Source organism: Catharus ustulatus, chromosome 25 (genome assembly GCF_009819885.2).
Source record: "Catharus ustulatus isolate bCatUst1 chromosome 25, bCatUst1.pri.v2, whole genome shotgun sequence".
In the NCBI taxonomy this organism is placed as follows: domain Eukaryota; kingdom Metazoa; phylum Chordata; class Aves; order Passeriformes; family Turdidae; genus Catharus; species Catharus ustulatus.
Genome location: NC_046245.1, coordinates 2,569,425 through 2,587,054, shown reverse-complemented (window position 1 = coordinate 2,587,054; position 17,630 = coordinate 2,569,425). Strand labels below are relative to the sequence as shown.

At 56.7% G+C, this 17,630-nt stretch overlaps 1 protein-coding gene across 1 annotated transcript; it reads right to left on the bottom strand.

Moving 5' to 3' along the window:
• Positions 1-928: 928 nt before the first annotated feature.
• ETNK2 (ethanolamine kinase 2) lies at positions 929-17,267 on the bottom strand. Its single transcript, XM_033080370.2, is given in 9 exon segments — positions 929-2,200; positions 2,979-3,052; positions 3,586-3,755; positions 5,370-5,453; positions 5,534-5,676; positions 9,083-9,220; positions 10,335-10,594; positions 16,915-17,224; positions 17,226-17,267. Coding segments are annotated over 9 exon segments (1,284 nt in total). The 5' UTR covers positions 17,258-17,267; the 3' UTR covers positions 929-2,127.
• Between the last annotated feature and the right edge of the window lie 363 nt (positions 17,268-17,630).

Genomic DNA, 17,630 nt, shown 5'->3' with positions numbered 1-17,630 from the left:
CACAGTGTCCAGCTGTGTGTCCCGTGTTCAGCTGTGCCATGTCCAGCTGTGCACGGTCGCTCTCTCCCTGCCCGTGTCCCCCCCCGTGTCCCTCCGTGCGCGGAGCTCCGGCACCTCCCTGTGGCAGCAGCCGGGAACAGACCTCGAGCCTGGGACACCGCGGGGACAGCGACAGGCTGGGGACACCACGGGAACTGTGGCAGGGCTAGGGACACTGTAGGGACTGTGACAGGGCTGGAGGCAACACGGGGACAGTGACAGCAGGAGGGACACTGTAGGGACAGCAACAGGGCTGGGGACACCATGAGGACTGTGACAGTTGGGGGAACACCACGGGGACTGTGACAGGGCTGGGGACACTGTGGGGACAGTGACAGGGCTGAGGACACCATGGGGACAGTGACACAGGGCTGGGGACACCGGGGGAGTCACGGCCACCTGGGCTGGCAGCTGCACAAAGCGACACCAGCCTCTGTCCCCTTGTCCCTCCGTCCCCTTGTCCCCAACCCAGGGTGGGGATCCGAAGCTCGGCAGCATCAGCACCCCAGTGCTGGGGACACTGGCGTGGGGACATCCCAGGGGACATCCTAGGGGACATTACACCTCCTCCCCTGCCCCGTGTCAGTGCTTTATTTATTCCCAACTCCTGGGGCCGAGGCTGGGGTCTCTGGGAAGGACAGGGATCCTTGGGAGGGACAGGGGTCCCTGGGAGGGGTCCCTGGGAAGGACAGGGGTCCCTGGGAGGGGTCCCTGAGGAGGGACAGGGGTCCCTGGGAGGGGTCCCAGCTCCAGGGCTGTGCTGCAGAGGGACTGGAAGCAGATGTGCCCCCTCCCTACAGCTGCAGCTCTTCCTGTCTCTCTTCCATTTATTTTTCTTTCTTTTTTTGGTTTTTTTTTTTGGGGTTGTTGTTTTGTTTTTTAAAGATTGTAAATATAGATAGAGCTTTATTTTGTTAATAAGACGACGAGTAACTTAACCTGTATAATTCACATCCCTGTTTACAATCGTTCCTCCCCCTGTCCCTTGGCACAATAAAAGTGACTTTTTGGAGCAGAGAGCAGGGCCTGGCCTTCACCACACTGGGCTTGGGTGGGGACATCTCCAGGTCCAGAAGGGACAGGAGCATCCCCAGACCCTGAGGGTGCTGCCCCTGCTCCAGCACAACCCCCCCAGATCCGCCACCCCCAAATTCCAGCTGTCAGCAGCAGCCCTGGGTCCGGCTGGGGAGGTCCCTGTGCCCAGACAGGGGACAGTCACCTCGTCCCCACAGCCAGGACGGGGACACAGAGCTCTGGGGGAGGTCCCTGTGCCCAGACAGGGGACAGTCACCTTGTCCCCACAGCCAGGACAGGGCTCTGATTGAGCTGGACGGGGCTCAGCAGGGCAGGGGGGTGAGGCTGTGCCCTGTCCTGGAATTGGGCAGCTCCTCCTGGGGTGGGGACACGGCCAAGGGAGGAGGACAGAGGTGGGGACAGTCAGGACTGACCCCCTGGACCCTCCTGGACCCTCCTGGACCCCCCTGACCCTGGGGGAGAGGGCGAAGGCAGAGCTGGGGGGAAAGGAGGGGAAGCCACCAAGCGAAAGGGGACAGTGAGGACAGGCAGGAACAGCTGTGGGGACACCCAGGGACAGCTGTGGGGACACCCAGTGCCCACCAGCAGCCCCCCACTGGTGCCAGACCCTCGTGGCTCAGTGCCCTGAGCTCCCACCCCCCATGGAAAAGGGTCCCGGTGCTGCTGGAGGGGGTGGCAGCCAGCAGGGCAGGAGGGGACAGAGGGCACAGCCAAGTGTTGGGACAGCTCTGGGAGCTCCTGAGCGGACGGGGTGACCCCCTGTCCCCCCTCGGGGACAGCGTGGGGACAGCGGGGCGGTGCCAGCCCGGGAACAGTGCGGGCAGGGCACGGAGCGCCGGGCGCCGGGCTCGGCTTTAAGGCGACGCTGAGGCTGCGTGGTCCTCTCCAGCATCTCGTGGTCCTGTCGTGGGGGTGTCCAGGCTCTCCTGGAGGCGGTGCCGGCCGGGTCAGGGCTCCTCTTGGCCCCCTTGCCAGCACAGGAGCTGCCCCAGCCCCTGGAGGGGTGAGGGGGCTGCGAGGACACGGCCGGGACAGAAGAGCTCGGGGTGGCGCCTATTTGGGGACCTGCAGGGCTGAGACCACCGGCTTCATCTTGAAGTATTGTTTAAACCTTAGCTTTGCATATCTGGGAAAGGGAGAAGGGAGAGCTCTGAGCCGCTGTGTCACCAGGGACCACGGAAATCCTGCACAGGGACCACGGAAATCCTGCACAGGGACCACGGAAATCCTCCACAGGGACCACCAGGATCTGCTCCAGGGACTGCCAGGATCCTCCCATGGGATAACTGGGATTGTCCCTGGGATCTTCCCCAGGATCCTCCCATGGGACCACTGGGATTCTCCCCAGAATTGTCCCCAGGGACTGCCAGGATCCACTCCAGGGACTGCCAGGATCCTCCCCAGGATCATCCCATGGGATAACTGGGATCCTCCCCAGAATTGTCTCCAGGGAGTGCCAGGATCCTCCCCAGGATCCTCCCATGGGATAACTGGGATCTTCCCCAGGACCTTCCCATAGGATCCTCCCCAGGGACCACTGGGATTCTCCCTGGGATCCTCCCCAAGATCCACCCCAGAGACCCCTGGAATCATCCCCAGGATCCTCCCTGGGATATTCCCATAGGGTCCTCCCATGGGACCACCAGGATCCTCCCCAGAATTGTCCCCAGGGACTGCCAGGATCCTCCCCAGGATCCTCCCATGGGATAACTGGGATCCTCCCCAGGGATCCCTGGGATCCTCCCTGGGATCCTCCCCAGGATCCTCCCCAGGATCCTCCCATGGGACCATCAGGATCATCCCCAGGACCTTCCCTGGGATCTTCCCATAGGATCCTCCCCAGGGCCCACCAGGATCCTCCTGCCCCTCTCATTTCCCCCTGGCAGTAACCGAGCTGAACTCACCTTAAGAAATTAAAGTCTATGGTCGAGTATTTATCCTGGATCAGGCCCCAGCACGCCCAGAGGAAATGGGAGGCCTGAAACGGGCACAGCAAGGATCAGGGGAGGTGGGACAGGGACACTGATGGGACAGAGACACTCTTGGGACAGGGACACTGGCCCACACCACGATTTTCATGCCCTGCAGCAGCTGGAATTCCCAGGGTTGTGACAGGGACAGTCACTGGGATTTCTGTGCCACCCCTGTGCTGCCCCCCTGGCAGCTCCAGCCAGGAAACCAGAGGATATTTCACCTGAACTTTCCAGAACATCAGCTGGGGCCGCCCCTGGCAGTTTCCACAGAGGATTTCCTCACCCCAGGCGGTGCTGTCCCCTCTGAAGGGCTGCCCAAGGCCATGGACACACCCCCAGCACACCCCTGCTGTCCCCAGCACACCCCTGGGACCTTGCCCAGGGTCTCAGTGCCCCCTGGCACAGCCTGTCCCCAATGTCCCCAACCTCCCAGGCTGGCACCTGCAGCCCCATCCTCCCCAGAGCAGAGGAAATCTCATCCCCTGGGTTGTGTTTTCAGCCCTGGAGCGAGGCTGGCTCCTTCCAGCTCCACACTCACCAAGGAGAATTTGTTCACTTGCACGTAGAGATTTTCCAGCTCCTCCTCGGCCACCTGGGCGTCCCCTGGGTGTCCCTGGGTGAGCTCCTTGTAGGCCTGCAGGTAGGAGTGCAGCCACTGCAGCTGCATCTCCTTGCTGGGGTAGAGGCCATAATCCACCTCCTTCACACCTGGGGACACAGGGGACACGGGGAGGGGACAGGGAGGGTTTGGATTCTCCATGGAAAAGCGAGGAGAGCACAGCCAGGGGTGTCCTGGTGCCCATGAGCAGCACAGACCCCGCTCTGAGCAGGGACAGCCCCGTTTCCTGCTGTAGGATTTGGGGTGTGGCTTCCTTCTCCACACCCAGGGATGGGGAGACCCCATTTCCCACCCTGGACTGGGATATAAAAGTCCCTTCTCCATCCCAGTAATAGCAGACCCCATTTCCCACCAGGGACTGGGAATTTAACTCCCTTCTCCACCCCCAGTTTGGAGACACCCTGGGGCAGTTTGGGGACACCCCAGGGCAATTTGGGGACACTCCAGGGCAGTTTGGGGACACTCCAGGGCAGTCTGGGGACACTCCAGGGCAATCTGGGGACACCCCAGGGCAGGATGGAGACCCTCAGGGCAGTCTGGGGACACCCCAGACCATGAGAAGGACATCCCAGGGCAATTTGGGGACATCTCAGAGCAAGATGGGGACACCCAGGACAGTCTGGAGACACTGGGGGAGTTTGGGGACACCCCAGGGCAGTTTGGGGCCACCCCAGACCAGGATGGGGACACTCAGGACAGTCTGGAGACATCCTGGGGGAGTTTGGGCCAACCCAGGGCAGTTTGGGGAGCCCCAGGACAGTTTGAGGACACCCCAGGGCAGTTTGGGGACACTCCAGAGCAGGATGGGGACACTCCAGGGTAGTCTGGGGACACCTCAGACCAGGATGGAGACACCCAGGACAGTCTGGAGACATCCTGGGGGAGTTTGGGGCCACCCCAGGGCAGTTTGGGGAGCCCTAGGGCAGTTTGGGGACACCCCAGACCATGATGAGCACACCCTTGGCCAGTCTGGGGACACCCTGGGGCAGTTTGTGGAGCCCTAGGGCAGTTTGGGGACATCCCAAACCGTGATGGGTACACCCTTGGCCAGTCTGGGGACCCTCCAGGACAGTTTGGGGACACCCCAGGCCAGGATGGGCACACCCTAGGCCAGTCTGGGGCCACCCCAGGCCAGTTTGGGCACATGTTTGGCCAGTCTGGGGACCCTCCAGGACAGTTTGGGACCACCCCAGGGCAGTTTGGGGACCCCCAGAACAGTTTGGGGCCACCCCAGGGCAGTTTGGGACCACCCCTGACCATGATGGGCACACCCTTGGCCAGTCTAGGGACATTCCAGGGCAGGATGGGCACACCCTTGGTCCGTCTAGGGACACCCCAGGGCAGTTTGGGGACCCCCCAGACCAGGATGGGCACACCCTAGTCCAGTTTGGGGACACTCCAGGGCAGTCTGGGGACACCCCAGGCCAGTGTGGGGACACCCTTGGTCAGTCTGGAGCCACCTCAGGCCAGTTTGGGGACCCCCAGAACAGTTTGGGACCACCCCCGACCATGATGGGCACACTCCAGGCCAGTTTGGGGACACCCCAGACCATGATGGGCACACCCTTGGTCAGTCTGGAGCCACCCCAGGGCAGTTTGGGGCCACTCCAGGGCAGTCTGGGGACACCCCAGGCCAGTGTGGGGACACGCCAGGACAGTTTGGGGACATTTGCAGCCCTCAGGCGCTCCCCACCCTCCCCAACCTGCGAACTCGTTGAAGTGGTTGCCGATGTCGAACGCTTGGTAGTTGTACCCCGTGTACTCGTAATCAATGAAGCGAACGCGCCCTGCGGGGACAAAACCCGTCAGGAGGGGGGTGGGGGGACCGAGGTGACACCCCCAGGGACACCCCCGGGCCCGCACACACCCCGTGAGCTGTCGTAGATGATGTTCTTGCACAGGAGGTCGTTGTGGCACAGCACCACGGGCGAGCCCAGCTGCGACAGCGTCTCCTGCATCCAGAGCAGCTCCTGCTGCAGCGCCTCGGGGCTGGGCACGTCCTCAGGGAGCCTGCGGGGACAAAAGGGACACAAAAGGGACGGGGTGGCATCGCTGCTGCTCCTGGGGAGCCTCCCCTGGGGTTTGGGGATGGTGTTTGCCTGGTTTCCAGCACTTCCCTGGGGACTCAGGGGCAGAATCACATTTCTCTAGGGGTTCAGGGGCAGAATTTCATTTTCCTGTGTGCTCAGGGGCAGAATTTTCCCAGCTTCCAGCACTTCCCTGGGGGCTCAGGGGCAGAATTTCATTTCTTTGGGACTCAGGGGCAGAATTTCCCCCGTTTCCAGCTCTTCTCTGGGGGCTCAGGGGCAGAATTTCATTTTCCTGTGTGCTCAGGGGCAGAATTTTCCCAGCTTCCAGCGCTTCCTTGGAGGCTCAGGGGCAGAATTTTGTTTCCCTGGGGGCTCAGGGGCAGAATCACATTTCTCTAAGGGTTCAGGAGCAGAATTTCCCCAGTTTCCAGTGCTTCCCCGGGGGCTCAGGGGATAAATTGCATTTCCTTGGGAGCTCAGGGGCAGAATTTCATTTTCCTGTGTGCTCAGGGGCAGAATTTCCCCAGTTTCCAGTGCTTCCCTGGAGGCTCAGGGGCAGAATTTCATTTCCCTGAGGGGCTCAGGGGCAGAATTTTCCCAGCTTCCAGCAATTCCTTGGGAGCTTTGACGTTTCCCCAGTATCCAGCACTTCCTTGGGGTTCAGGGGGAGAATTTCCCCAGTTTCCAGTGCTTCCCTGAGGGCTCAGGGACAGAATTTCATTTCCCTGAGGGGCTCAGGGGTAGAATTACATTTCTCTAGGGGATCAGGGGCAGAATTTCCCCAGTTTCCAGTGCTTCCCTGGGGGTTCAGGGGCAGAATCACATTTCTCTAAGAGCTCAGGGGCAGAATTTCATTTCCCTGGGACTCAGGGGCAGAATTTCATTTCCCTGAGGGGCTCAGGGGTAGAATTTTCCCAGTTTCCAGCACTTCCTTAGAGGCTCAGGGGCAGAATTTTGTTTCCCTGAGGGGCTCAGGGACAGAATTTCATTTCTTTGGGACTCAGGGGCAGAATTTCCCCCGTTTCCAGCACTTCTCTGGGGGCTCAGGGGCAGAATTTCATTTCCCTGGGGCTCAGGGGCAGAATTTTCCCATCTTCCAGCACTTCCTTGGAGGCTCAGGGGCAGAATTTTGTTTCCCTGGGGGCTCAGGGGCAGAATCACATTTCTCTAAGGGTTCAGGAGCAGAATTTCCCCACTTTCCAGTGCTTCCCCAGGGGCTCAGGGGATAAATTGCATTTCCTTGGGGGCTCAGGGGCAGAATTTCATTTTCCTGTGTGCTCAGGGGCAGAATTTCCCCAGTTTCCAGCACTTCTCTAGGGGCTCAGGGGCAGAATTTCATTTCCCTGGGGCTCAGGGGCAGAATTTTCCCAGCTTCCAGCACTTCCTTGGGGTTCAGGGGAAGAATTTCCCCAGTTTCCAGTGCTTCCCTGAGGGCTCAGGGACAGAATTTTGCTTCCCTGGGGGCTCAGGGGATAAATTGCATTTCCCTGGGGCTCAGGGGCAGAATTTCCCCAGTTTCCAGTGCTTCTCTGGGGGCTCAGGGGCAACATTTCATTTTCCTGTGTGCTCAGGGCCAGAATTTCCCCATCTTCCAGCACTTCCTTGGGGACTGAGGTGTTTCCCTGGTTTCCAGCACTTTCCTGGGGACTCAGGGACAGGATTTTGTTTCCCTGGGGACTCAGGGGCAGAATTCCCCCGACTCCCCTCTGGTGCCTTACAAACAACCCCATCAACGACACGGAGCAATGCCTGATTTTGGCTTTGGGGGCCACGTTTGGTACCCAGGCAGCCACCACACCTCAACCTAATCCCCAAAAACTCCCGGGCCCAATCCCCAAACCCACCCAGGCCACTCCCAACACTCCCCCGGGGCCCGGGGGATGTTTTGGACTCCGGTAACCTCAGGAGCGAGGCTTCCAAGAAGAGAGCTCGTTAATGATTGCCTAATTGGCCGTGCTGAAGGCGCAGGGTGGGTAAAGTCTGAGAAAAACCGAGCTGGCTCCTGCCAGGGTTAATGATTGCCCTGCCTGGGGGTTCGTTCACCTGCTCCGCCTCTTGGGGCTGCCCAAAGCCTTCCCTGACACCCCAACCCTCGCCTCTGTGCCCCAAAAAACGCTTGGGAGTGGGAACTGGGGGTTTGAATCGAGGCTGGGTGTCTGGGTTTCATCATCAGCTCAGCAGGGATTGGGTTTGGGTTTATTCTGGGCTGAGATTCCCCGGAGGAGGAGGAGGAGGAAGAGGAGGAGGAGGAGGAGGAAGAGGGTTGGTACAGCAGTGGGAGGCTGTGGCTCCAGCTGGATCCTGCCTGGATGCTGCACAGACACATCCCAGAGCTCCAAAAAAGCTGAAATCCTCCCAAAACTGCCAGCAGGAAGGGGCTGGAGCTGCTCCTGGGGCTCTGAGAGGGATCCAGCCCCAAACCCAGCCCCAGATACCTGAGAGGGATCCAGCCCCAAACCCAGGCCCAGATCTCTGAGAGGGATCCAGCTCCAAACATATCCCCAGATAATGGAGAGGGATCCAGCCCCAAATTCACTCCGAGATCCCTTGGTGGGATCCAGCCCCAGATAACTGAGAGGGATCCAGCCTCAAACTCAGCCCCAGATCCCCTGGTGGGATCCAGCCCCAATCCCAGCCCCAGATCTCTGAGAGGGATCCAGCCCCAAACATATCCCCAGATAATGGAGAGGGATCCAGCCCCAAACTCACTCCCAGATCCCTTGGTGTGATCCAGCCCCAGATCCCTGAGAGGGATCCAGCCCCAAATCCCTTGGTGGGATCCATCCCCAGATCCCTTGGTGTGATCCAGCCCCAGATTCCATCCCCAAATCCCTTGGTGGGATTCATCCCCAGATCCCTTGATGTGATCCAGCCCAAATCCTAGCCCCAGATCCCTTGGTGTGATCCATCTCCAGATTCCATCCCCAGATTCCATCCCCAGATCCCTTGGTGTGATCCATCTCCAGATTCCATCCCCAGATTCCATCCCCAGATCCCTTGGTGTGATCCAGCCCCAGATCCCTTGGTGTCATCCAGCCCCCCTCCCATCCCCACATCCCTTGGTGTGATCCAGCCCCACTCCCAGTCCCAGATCCCTGAGAGGATCCATCTCCAGATCCCTTGGTGTGATCCATCTCCAGATTCCATCCCCAGATTCCATCCCCAGATCCCTGGGTGTGATCCAGCCCCAGATTCCATCCCCAGATCCCTGAGAGGATCCACCCCCAGATCCCTTGGTGTGATCCAGCCCCCCTCCCACCCCCAATCCCCTCAGAGGCTTTACCTGGGCACCAGGGCTCTGCCCCCCGCTCCTGCCCAGCCCCAGGCTGGGTGGGCAGGGGGTGCCCGAGGCCTTGCCCGGCTCTCTGGGGTCCCTCTGCCTTTACCTGGGCTCGGATACCTTTGGGCTGAGCTCTGTCTTCACCAGGCTGAGGTATTTGTGCAGCTTCTGCCACAGGATGGGTCTGGGCAGGCTCCCGTTGGCGTGGATGGCGTGGACTCGAGCCATCTCCCGGGCCACCAGCCTGGTGTGGAGCAGAGGAGAGGGTGAGGGGTGATCCCAAACCCTCAGCATCCCCACAAAAAAAACCCAAAAAACCAAAAAACCAAAAAAACTCAAACAAAAAAACCCCCATTTTGGATGTCTTGATGTGGATTCCTTGAAAATCCAGCTTAAAACAGGGTTAGCACAGCTGACCCTCCCGTTCCACGTCAGGGATCAGCCTCTGAACCATTTCAGAATTCCCATTTTCAGCCCTAAACTGGGAATTTAAACCCTAAACTCTGCTTCCCAAGAAATCCCAGCTTCCCAGAAAATTTTTACTGGGGGTTCCCAGGAAACCTCTCATCACCAAAACTTGATGCTTTGAGAAATTCGGTGACTTTGATCACCATGGCTGCAGTTCAATCATTTATCCCCAGATGGGGGAAAATCCCCAGGGGAAAAATCCTCAGGGGTTTGTCCAGTCAGGGCTGGGAATGGCATGGGTGGAACTGGGAATGGCATGGATGGAACTGGGCAGACTGGGAGTGACCAGCACATCCACAGCAATGAGTGGAGAATCAAAAACACAAACAAACCTGCCAAAACCAAATTTTACACAAAACAAACCCTCCAAACCCCAAATTTAACACAAACCAAACCCCATAACCCAAATTTAACACAAATCAAACCCCCAAAAAACAAATTTAACACAAACCAAACCCCCAAAACCCAAATTTAACACAAACCAAACACCCAAAACACAAATTTAACACAAACCAAACCTGAAAACCCAAATTTAACACAAACCAAACCCACCAAAACCAAATTTAACACAAACCAAACCCCCCAAAACCAAATTTAACACAAACCAAACCCCCAAAACCCAAATTTAACATGAACCAAAGCCCCAAAACCCAAATTTAACCCAAAACAACCCCCCAAAAACCCAAATTTAACCCAAAACCAATCCCCGAAAACCCAAATTTAACCCAAATCAACCCCAAAACCCCAAATTTAACCCAAACCAAACCCGAAAACACCAAATTTAACCCAAACCAACCCCCAAACCCCAAATTTAACACAAACCAACCCCCAAACCCAACCCTTCTCACCCTATAACCCCTCACCCCCCTGCCCATCCCATCCCCACCCACCTGAAGATGTGGGGGTCGCGCACGTGCTGCGGCCCCAGCGCGGTTCCGGGCAGGAATTGGTAGCACAGCCCGTTCTGGAAGGCGCAGTAGAGGTCGGGGGCGCAGCCGTGGGCTCGCAGCACCTGGAAGTTCCTGAGCTCCGTCTCCCTGTCCACCAGCAGCTCGGTCCTGCGGCCGTAGACGCGCACCAGCAGCGCGTCCCCCATGGCCTCGTCACGGTAGCACGCCACCAGCTTGTTGGTGATGCCGTCGGTGAAGAGCTGGGGGGGACAAAGGAGGGGCGGGTGACGGCTGGGAATGGTGGGGTGGCACTGGGAATGGTGAGGGGACACTGGGAGTGCTGGGGTGACAGCTGGGAACTCTGAGGTGACAGCTGTGATTGCTGAGGTGACAGTTGGGAGTGCTGGGGTGGCACTGGGAATGGTGAGGTGAGACCAAGGAACATTGAGGTGACACCTGAGAACTCCGAGGGGACACCTGGGAATGCTGAGGCAACACTGGGAACTCTGAGGTGACACTGGGAATTCTAAGGTGACACTGAGAATGTGAGGTGACACTGGGAATGCTGAGGTGACACTGGGAACTCTGAGGGGACACCTGGGAATGCTGAAGTGACATCTGGGAGTGCTGAGGTGACATCTGAGAATGTGAGGTGACACTGGGAACACTGAGGTGAGACCAAGGAATGCTGAGGTGACACTGGCAGTGCTGAGGTCACACCTGGGAGTGTTGAGGCGACACCTGGGAACTCTGAGGTGACACTGGGAATGTGAGGTGACATCAGGAACTCTGAGGGGACACCTGGGAGTGCTGGGGTGACAGCTGGGAGTGCAGAGGTGACACTGGGAACTCTGAGGTGACAGCTGGGAATACTGAGGGGACATCTGGGAATGTGAAGTGACACCTGGGAGTGCTGAGATGACACTGGGAACTCTGCAGTGAGACCAAGGAATGCTGAGGGGACACTGGGAACTCTGAGGTGACACTGGGAACATGAGGTGACACTGGGAACACTGGGGTGACACTGGGAATTAAGGTGACACTGGGGACTCTGAGGTGACACTGGGAGTGCTGAGGTGACACTGGGAGTGCTGAGGTGACACTGGGAATGATAGGTGACACTGGGGACTCTGAGGTGACACTGGGAGTGCTGAGGTGACACTGGGAGTGCTGAGGTGACACTGGGAACGTGAGGTGACACTGAGGACTCTGAGGTGACACTGGGAACCCCCGCGTTGAAACCCCAGAAAAAGAAGCTTTGGAATTTTCCATGCTGACCCCCAGGAAAACTCGGATTTTTAACCTGGAAAAATTTCTAAAAATCAAGTGATAGAATTTGGATCATGAGTGTGATCACAGAAATGAGCAGGAATGTACTGAAGTCGAAAAATAAAAAATGTAATAAATAAAGTAATAAATAAAGTAAATAAATAAATAAAGTAATAAACATTAGTTTAAATATCTGTATTGCTTTAAATATTTTAAGTAATATTGAATTACTTTAATGTTACTAAAGTGATAAAGTAAAATAAATAAATATTTAAGTAATAAATAAATTTCTGTAGAAATATGTGATGTCACAAGTAAAAAATTTAAAATTTAGGTTTTTGAAATGTAGGAAAATATAGAAAGCATATATAAAAGATGTTTAGAAGTATATATAAAAAATATATAAAAGATATAAATATGTGAAGTATATATGTATTTTATATTTATATATTTATATACCTATTTGTATATTTTATATACATATATACAGTATACATATGTAAAATATATAAATATATACAAATATATAATATATATTAATATTTATACATATATGCATATATAATATGCATATATAAATATATACAAATATATAATATATATTTATACATATATACAATATACGTATATAAATATATAAATATGACATAAATATTTATAAATATATATAATATACATATATAAATATATAAAAGACATAAATATGTCTATGTATACATGTATAATATATGTATAAATTTATAAATATTTATGTATTTTATATCTATAATATACATACAATATACATATATAAATATATATAAAAGATAAAATCATATATAAAAGATAAAAGTTTTAAGGTGGAAGTTTTGTGTTTGTTCTTCACCTTCTTCATAAATCGAATTAATTTTGTAATTGAATAAAAAATCAACCATTGCAGGTCACGGGTAATTAGTTATTGGGTGAAAAGTAAAAATAATTTCAGTATTCATTCTTAATTAGACCATTTAGCCTTAAAAAAACCTTGTAAAAAGAAAAATACATTTCCATTTTTAGCTAGTGATCTAAAGGAACTCACAAATAAAAATTAATGAACATCTCAGTATGAAGAACAAATTTCATCTCTCGTGCATTCAATCCCAAAAAACAAATAAATTTTTAAAAAACCAAAAAACAAACCACAATGTCCGGCTTATCCTGCAGGCCTGATGTGCCAAAAAAAAAAAAATTAAAAAAAAAAATCATCAGCGAAAATTGGCATGAAATTTAAAAAAATAAAAAAAGGTAACAAATAAATAAAGCACCCAAGGAGGGCGGAAAGAATCCTGGAGCAAAAAATGGCGGCCCCAGGATGGCACTGCTGGGGACAGTGACAGCGCTGGGGACAGTGGCAGTGCTGGGGACAGTGACACTGCTGGGGACAGTGACAGCACTGGGGACAGTGACACTGCTGGGGACAGTGACAGCGCTGGGGACAGTGACAGTGCTGAGAACAGTGACAGTGCTGGGGACAGTGACAGCTCTGGGAACAGTGACAGCTCTGGGAACAGTGACACTGCTGGGGACAGTGACAGTACTGGGGACAGTGACACTGCTGGGGACAGTGACAGTGCTGGGGACAGTGACAGTGCTGGGGACAGTGACACTGCTGGGAACAGTGACAGTATTGGGGACAGTGACAGTGCTGGGGACAGTGACAGCTCTGGGGACAGCGCCAGCACTGCTGTCACCGCTGGGCTGGCCTCAGTGTCACTGCTGTGTTGTCCCCAGTGTCATCACTCTGATGGCTCCAGTGTCACCACTGTGTTGTCTCCAGTGTCACCACAGTGCTGGTCCCCAGTGTCATCACTATGCTGTCCCCAGTGTCACTGCTGTGCTGTCCCCAGTGTCACCGCGGTGCTGTCCCCAGTATCATCACTGTGTTGTCCCCAGCGTCATCACAGTGCTGTCCCCAGTGTCACGGCTGTGCTGTCCCCAGTGTCACCGCTCTGTGGCCCCTCGCAGATGGAAAGGGAGTTTTGTTCTCCCCGCCTTGGCCGCCTGCCCGGGGCTGCCGCGGGCTCCGAGCCCCGTCCCGCCCGGATTCTGGCTCTGAGGGCTTTGGGGCTCTGTCACTCCCTGTCCCATTGTCCCCTCTGCCAGCTCCGGGGTGCTCCTAAGAATGATTTCCCCATCCCTGTGGGATTGGGGAGTTGGAGCAGGAGGGGATTTGGGGTTCTGTCACCCCCTGTCCCATTGTCCCCTCTGCCAGCTCCGGGCTGCTGTGGCTCTCCCCGGGAATGATTCCTTCATCCTACCGGGATTTTGGGCACTTCCAGGGCATTCAGGGGGTTTGGGGCTTTGTCACCCCACAGGAAATTCCTGTCCCTTTGTCCCCTGTGCCTGCTCTAAGGTGCTCCTGGGAATGATTCCTCCATCCCACTGGGATTTCGGGCATTTCTGAGCCTTGAGGGGGTTTGGGGCTCTGTCACCCCATGGGAAATCACCCCCTTTGTCCCCTGTGCCAGCTCCTGGATGCTTCTAGGAATGATTTCTCCATCCCTGTGGGATCGGGGAGCAGGAGCAGGACAGGGTTTGGGGTTCCTGCTCCGGCAGCTGCAGAGCTCAGGGATGGGATGGATAATTTTAAACATCCCACTCAGCAACCCACGCTCCTATAGGGTTCCTATATATATACATATAGCCCTATATATAGGGCTCCCCGAGCAGCCTCCCCAGGGAGACTCCAGCTGCTGAAATGAGACCCCCCCAAATCAGACAGGGCTGACACCCCCACCCCACAGCTGGATTTGGGGTGAGCAGGGCGATTCTGCTGCCCCATCCTCAGGGGCTGCTGCCCCTCAGCTGCGGCTGAACCTTCTCAAGCTGCTTTTCCCTTTTAATCTGGGTTTCACCACGGGGCTCAGCTCTCTCCTCCTCTTGTCCTGCCGGGCCCCAGAGGCTGGAAACTCAGGCAGAATTGAAATTCAAAACTTGAATATTGCAAGTGGGATATCAGCATTGTCCATGGAGGTATCACCATTGGCCACATGCAGGTGAGCAGCTCCACACTGAGGGAAATCCTCGTGTGCTGCGTTGTTTTGCTGCCCCTTTCCAGCAGGTTTAACGGGATTACTGAGTTTATCCCCCCTGAATTCCAGGCCACCAGCCCTGGAGATGCACACGTGGTGCCTCGGTGACCCGCAGGCACTCGCTGGGTTTGGGGGTGGCTCCCAGGGATCGGCTGGGGGATTCCCGGTGCTGTTCCCTGTGCATCCAGGCTGCAGCCACCCCAGACCCTTCCTCCTGCAGAGCCAGGTGACAGCAGGGACAGAGAGAAGGAGTGACACCCCGGGAACTTGGCAGGGATTAAACGCAAAGCCAGACCTGGGGGAAAGCGCTGGGGTGAAGCAGCAAAATCCAATCCTGGTGCTGCACCTGCCAGGAGAATCCTTCAGCATTCCCAAACCACCAACTCTGGCTGCCTCAGCACCCCCAAAACACCAACTCTGGCTGCCTCAGCACCCCCAAAACAAACACCAACTCTGGCTGCCTCAGCACCCCCAGCCTGCTGCTGGCCACCAGCACGGCAACTTGTTGTCAAACCTGGACTAAAAACATCCGACCCTGAGTTCTCACAGGGCTTTGGCTCTGCTCTTATCTCTGGGATGGATGGATGGATGGATCCACAGATCCATGGATGGATGGATGGATGAAGGGAGAGATAGAGGGATGGATGGATGGATGGATGGATGGATGGATGGATGGATGGATGGATGGATGGATGGATGGATGGATGAGTTTGTGCTTCCCTGGGAGTGTGGGCGCCTGGCTCAGCCGCACCCTCGGGGATGAGGAGCAGGAGCTCAGGGGAGCAGGGACACCCTGGAGCACACCCCGAGCACCCAGGTCCTGCTTGCCGCGTTCCTGAGCTCTGGGTCAGCCCCCGAGAGGCGCTGGGAGCGGGGCAGAGCTCCAGGGCACCGGGCAAGGGAATGGGATCGCTGATGGGAACCGTCTGAGACCCCCGGCCCGCTCCATCCCATCCCGAGCAGCTCCTGCGAGGAGGGAAAGCAGCCGAGGGAAACGCGACGGGAGGGTTTCCCTCAGCTCCTAACTGTTTTTTTTCTCTTTTTTTTTTCTTTTTAATTAAAAACACACGCACGCACACCCGAGCTGCTGGTGAACACTGACCCCTGCGGAGCCTGGATACCAGAGCCGGGGTCCCTCCACAACCACCGAGCTCCGCGAGCAAGAGCGAGACATTTCCTGCCCCTGCAAACTCCAACTCCCAGCTTCCTGCCCGTTGCCATCTGCCCTTTCAGATGGCTTTTCCTCCTTGTATTTAATTACACTTGGCTATTAATACATTTTTAATGACGGGAAGCGTGTGCCTGTCGGAGGGGACGCTCGCTCACGTGCAGAACATTTAAGGGAGCGCAGTCCCAGCCCCTCCACGCTCCGCTGCCCAGCGCCAGGGCACTGCCGAGGGCACAAGCGTCACCAGCCCGTGTCACCCCGGAGCTGGCCGGAGGGGACAGGGATTCATTCCCACGCCAGCCCGGCTCTGCCCTGGCAGCTCCGCGCAGCCGAGCCCTGTCCCGTGCCAGGAGCCCAGAGCTGGTGTCCAGCTCCCACCTGAACTGGGGCTCAGCCCACGCAGCCCGGGACAAGTGGCAGCCAACAAATATCCCAAACAAGAGCGGCTCTCAGGAGCACCCCCGCGCCTCGGCAGCCACCCAGGGGACGCTTCTGAACCCGCAGCCACCGCTCGGTGACCGCCGCAGGGGTCCCTAAACCTCGTGGGAGGTGTGCGGTGGGGGTGTCACGGCTTTGTCACGCCGTGCTCTGAGCACAGGAGTGGGGAACAAGGTGCCACAAAATCTAGGACAGGTCCTAGAACCCCCTAGGGTGAACCCTACAGTCCCCCTTGAGTGAACCCCACAGCGCCCCATGGTTGAACCCCACATTCCTCCTCGAACAGATCCGGTAGCTCCGCGGGCTGAGCCCCACAACCCCTCTGGGGCAGACCCTATAACCCCAGGGTGAGTCCCACAGCCTCTCTAGGACAGACCCTGCAACCCCCAGGGTGAGCTCCACAACCCCCCTGGGGCAGACCCTAAAGCCGGACTCTGAGCCTCGCAGCCCCCCTTGAGCTGACCCCACCGGGGTGAGCAGTGCAGCCCTTTCAGACAGACCCCACAACCCCACCCCAGCCCCTCAGACAGACCCCACAACCCCACCCCAGCCCCTCAGACAGACCCCACAACCCCGCCCCAGCCGGTCTCTGCAGCCCCACCGAGCTTTCCCCGCCTCGTTTCTCGGGGTGCCTGTGCAGGATCCCCCCCCGTACCTTGGTCTTCACCGTGGCCGGCTCCCAGGCGGGTCTGAGCTGCCGCACGATCCGCAGCGCCCCGGGCAGCACGTCCCCCTCGTCCACCGCAATGGCAAGGTGTGGCACCGGGGGGGTCCCGCCGCCGCCCCCCCGCTCCGGCCCCGGGCAGTCGGGGCAGCGGACGGGCGCTGCGGCCATGGCCAGCTCCGCGTTGCCGGAGCCGCGGCCCATGTGCCGGGGGCTGCGCGGGGCCGGCGGCCGCGGGGAGGAGCCGCCGCCGGTGGGAAGCCATGAGTCACCGGCCCGCCTCCCGCCCGCCTCCCCGGCAGGCAGCGCCCGCTCCGGGGGCAGGGATCTGCATCCTACCGGGACTGGCATCCTACCGGGATCGGTACCGGGGGAAGGGATCTGCATCCTACCGGGATCTGCATCCTACCGGGATCGGTACCGGGGATAGGGATCTGCATCCTACCGGGATCTGCATCCTACCGGGATCTGCATCCTACCGGGATCGGTACCGGGGAAAGGGATCTGCATCCTACCGGGACTGGCATCCTACCGGGATCGGTACCGGGGATAAGGATCTGCATCCTACCGGGATCGGTACCGGGGGAAGGGGTCTGCATCCTACCGGGACCGGTACCGGGGGAAGGGATCTGCATCCTACCGGGACCGGGAGCAGGGATCTGCGTCCTACCGGGACCGGTACTGGAGGCAGGGATCTGCATCCTACC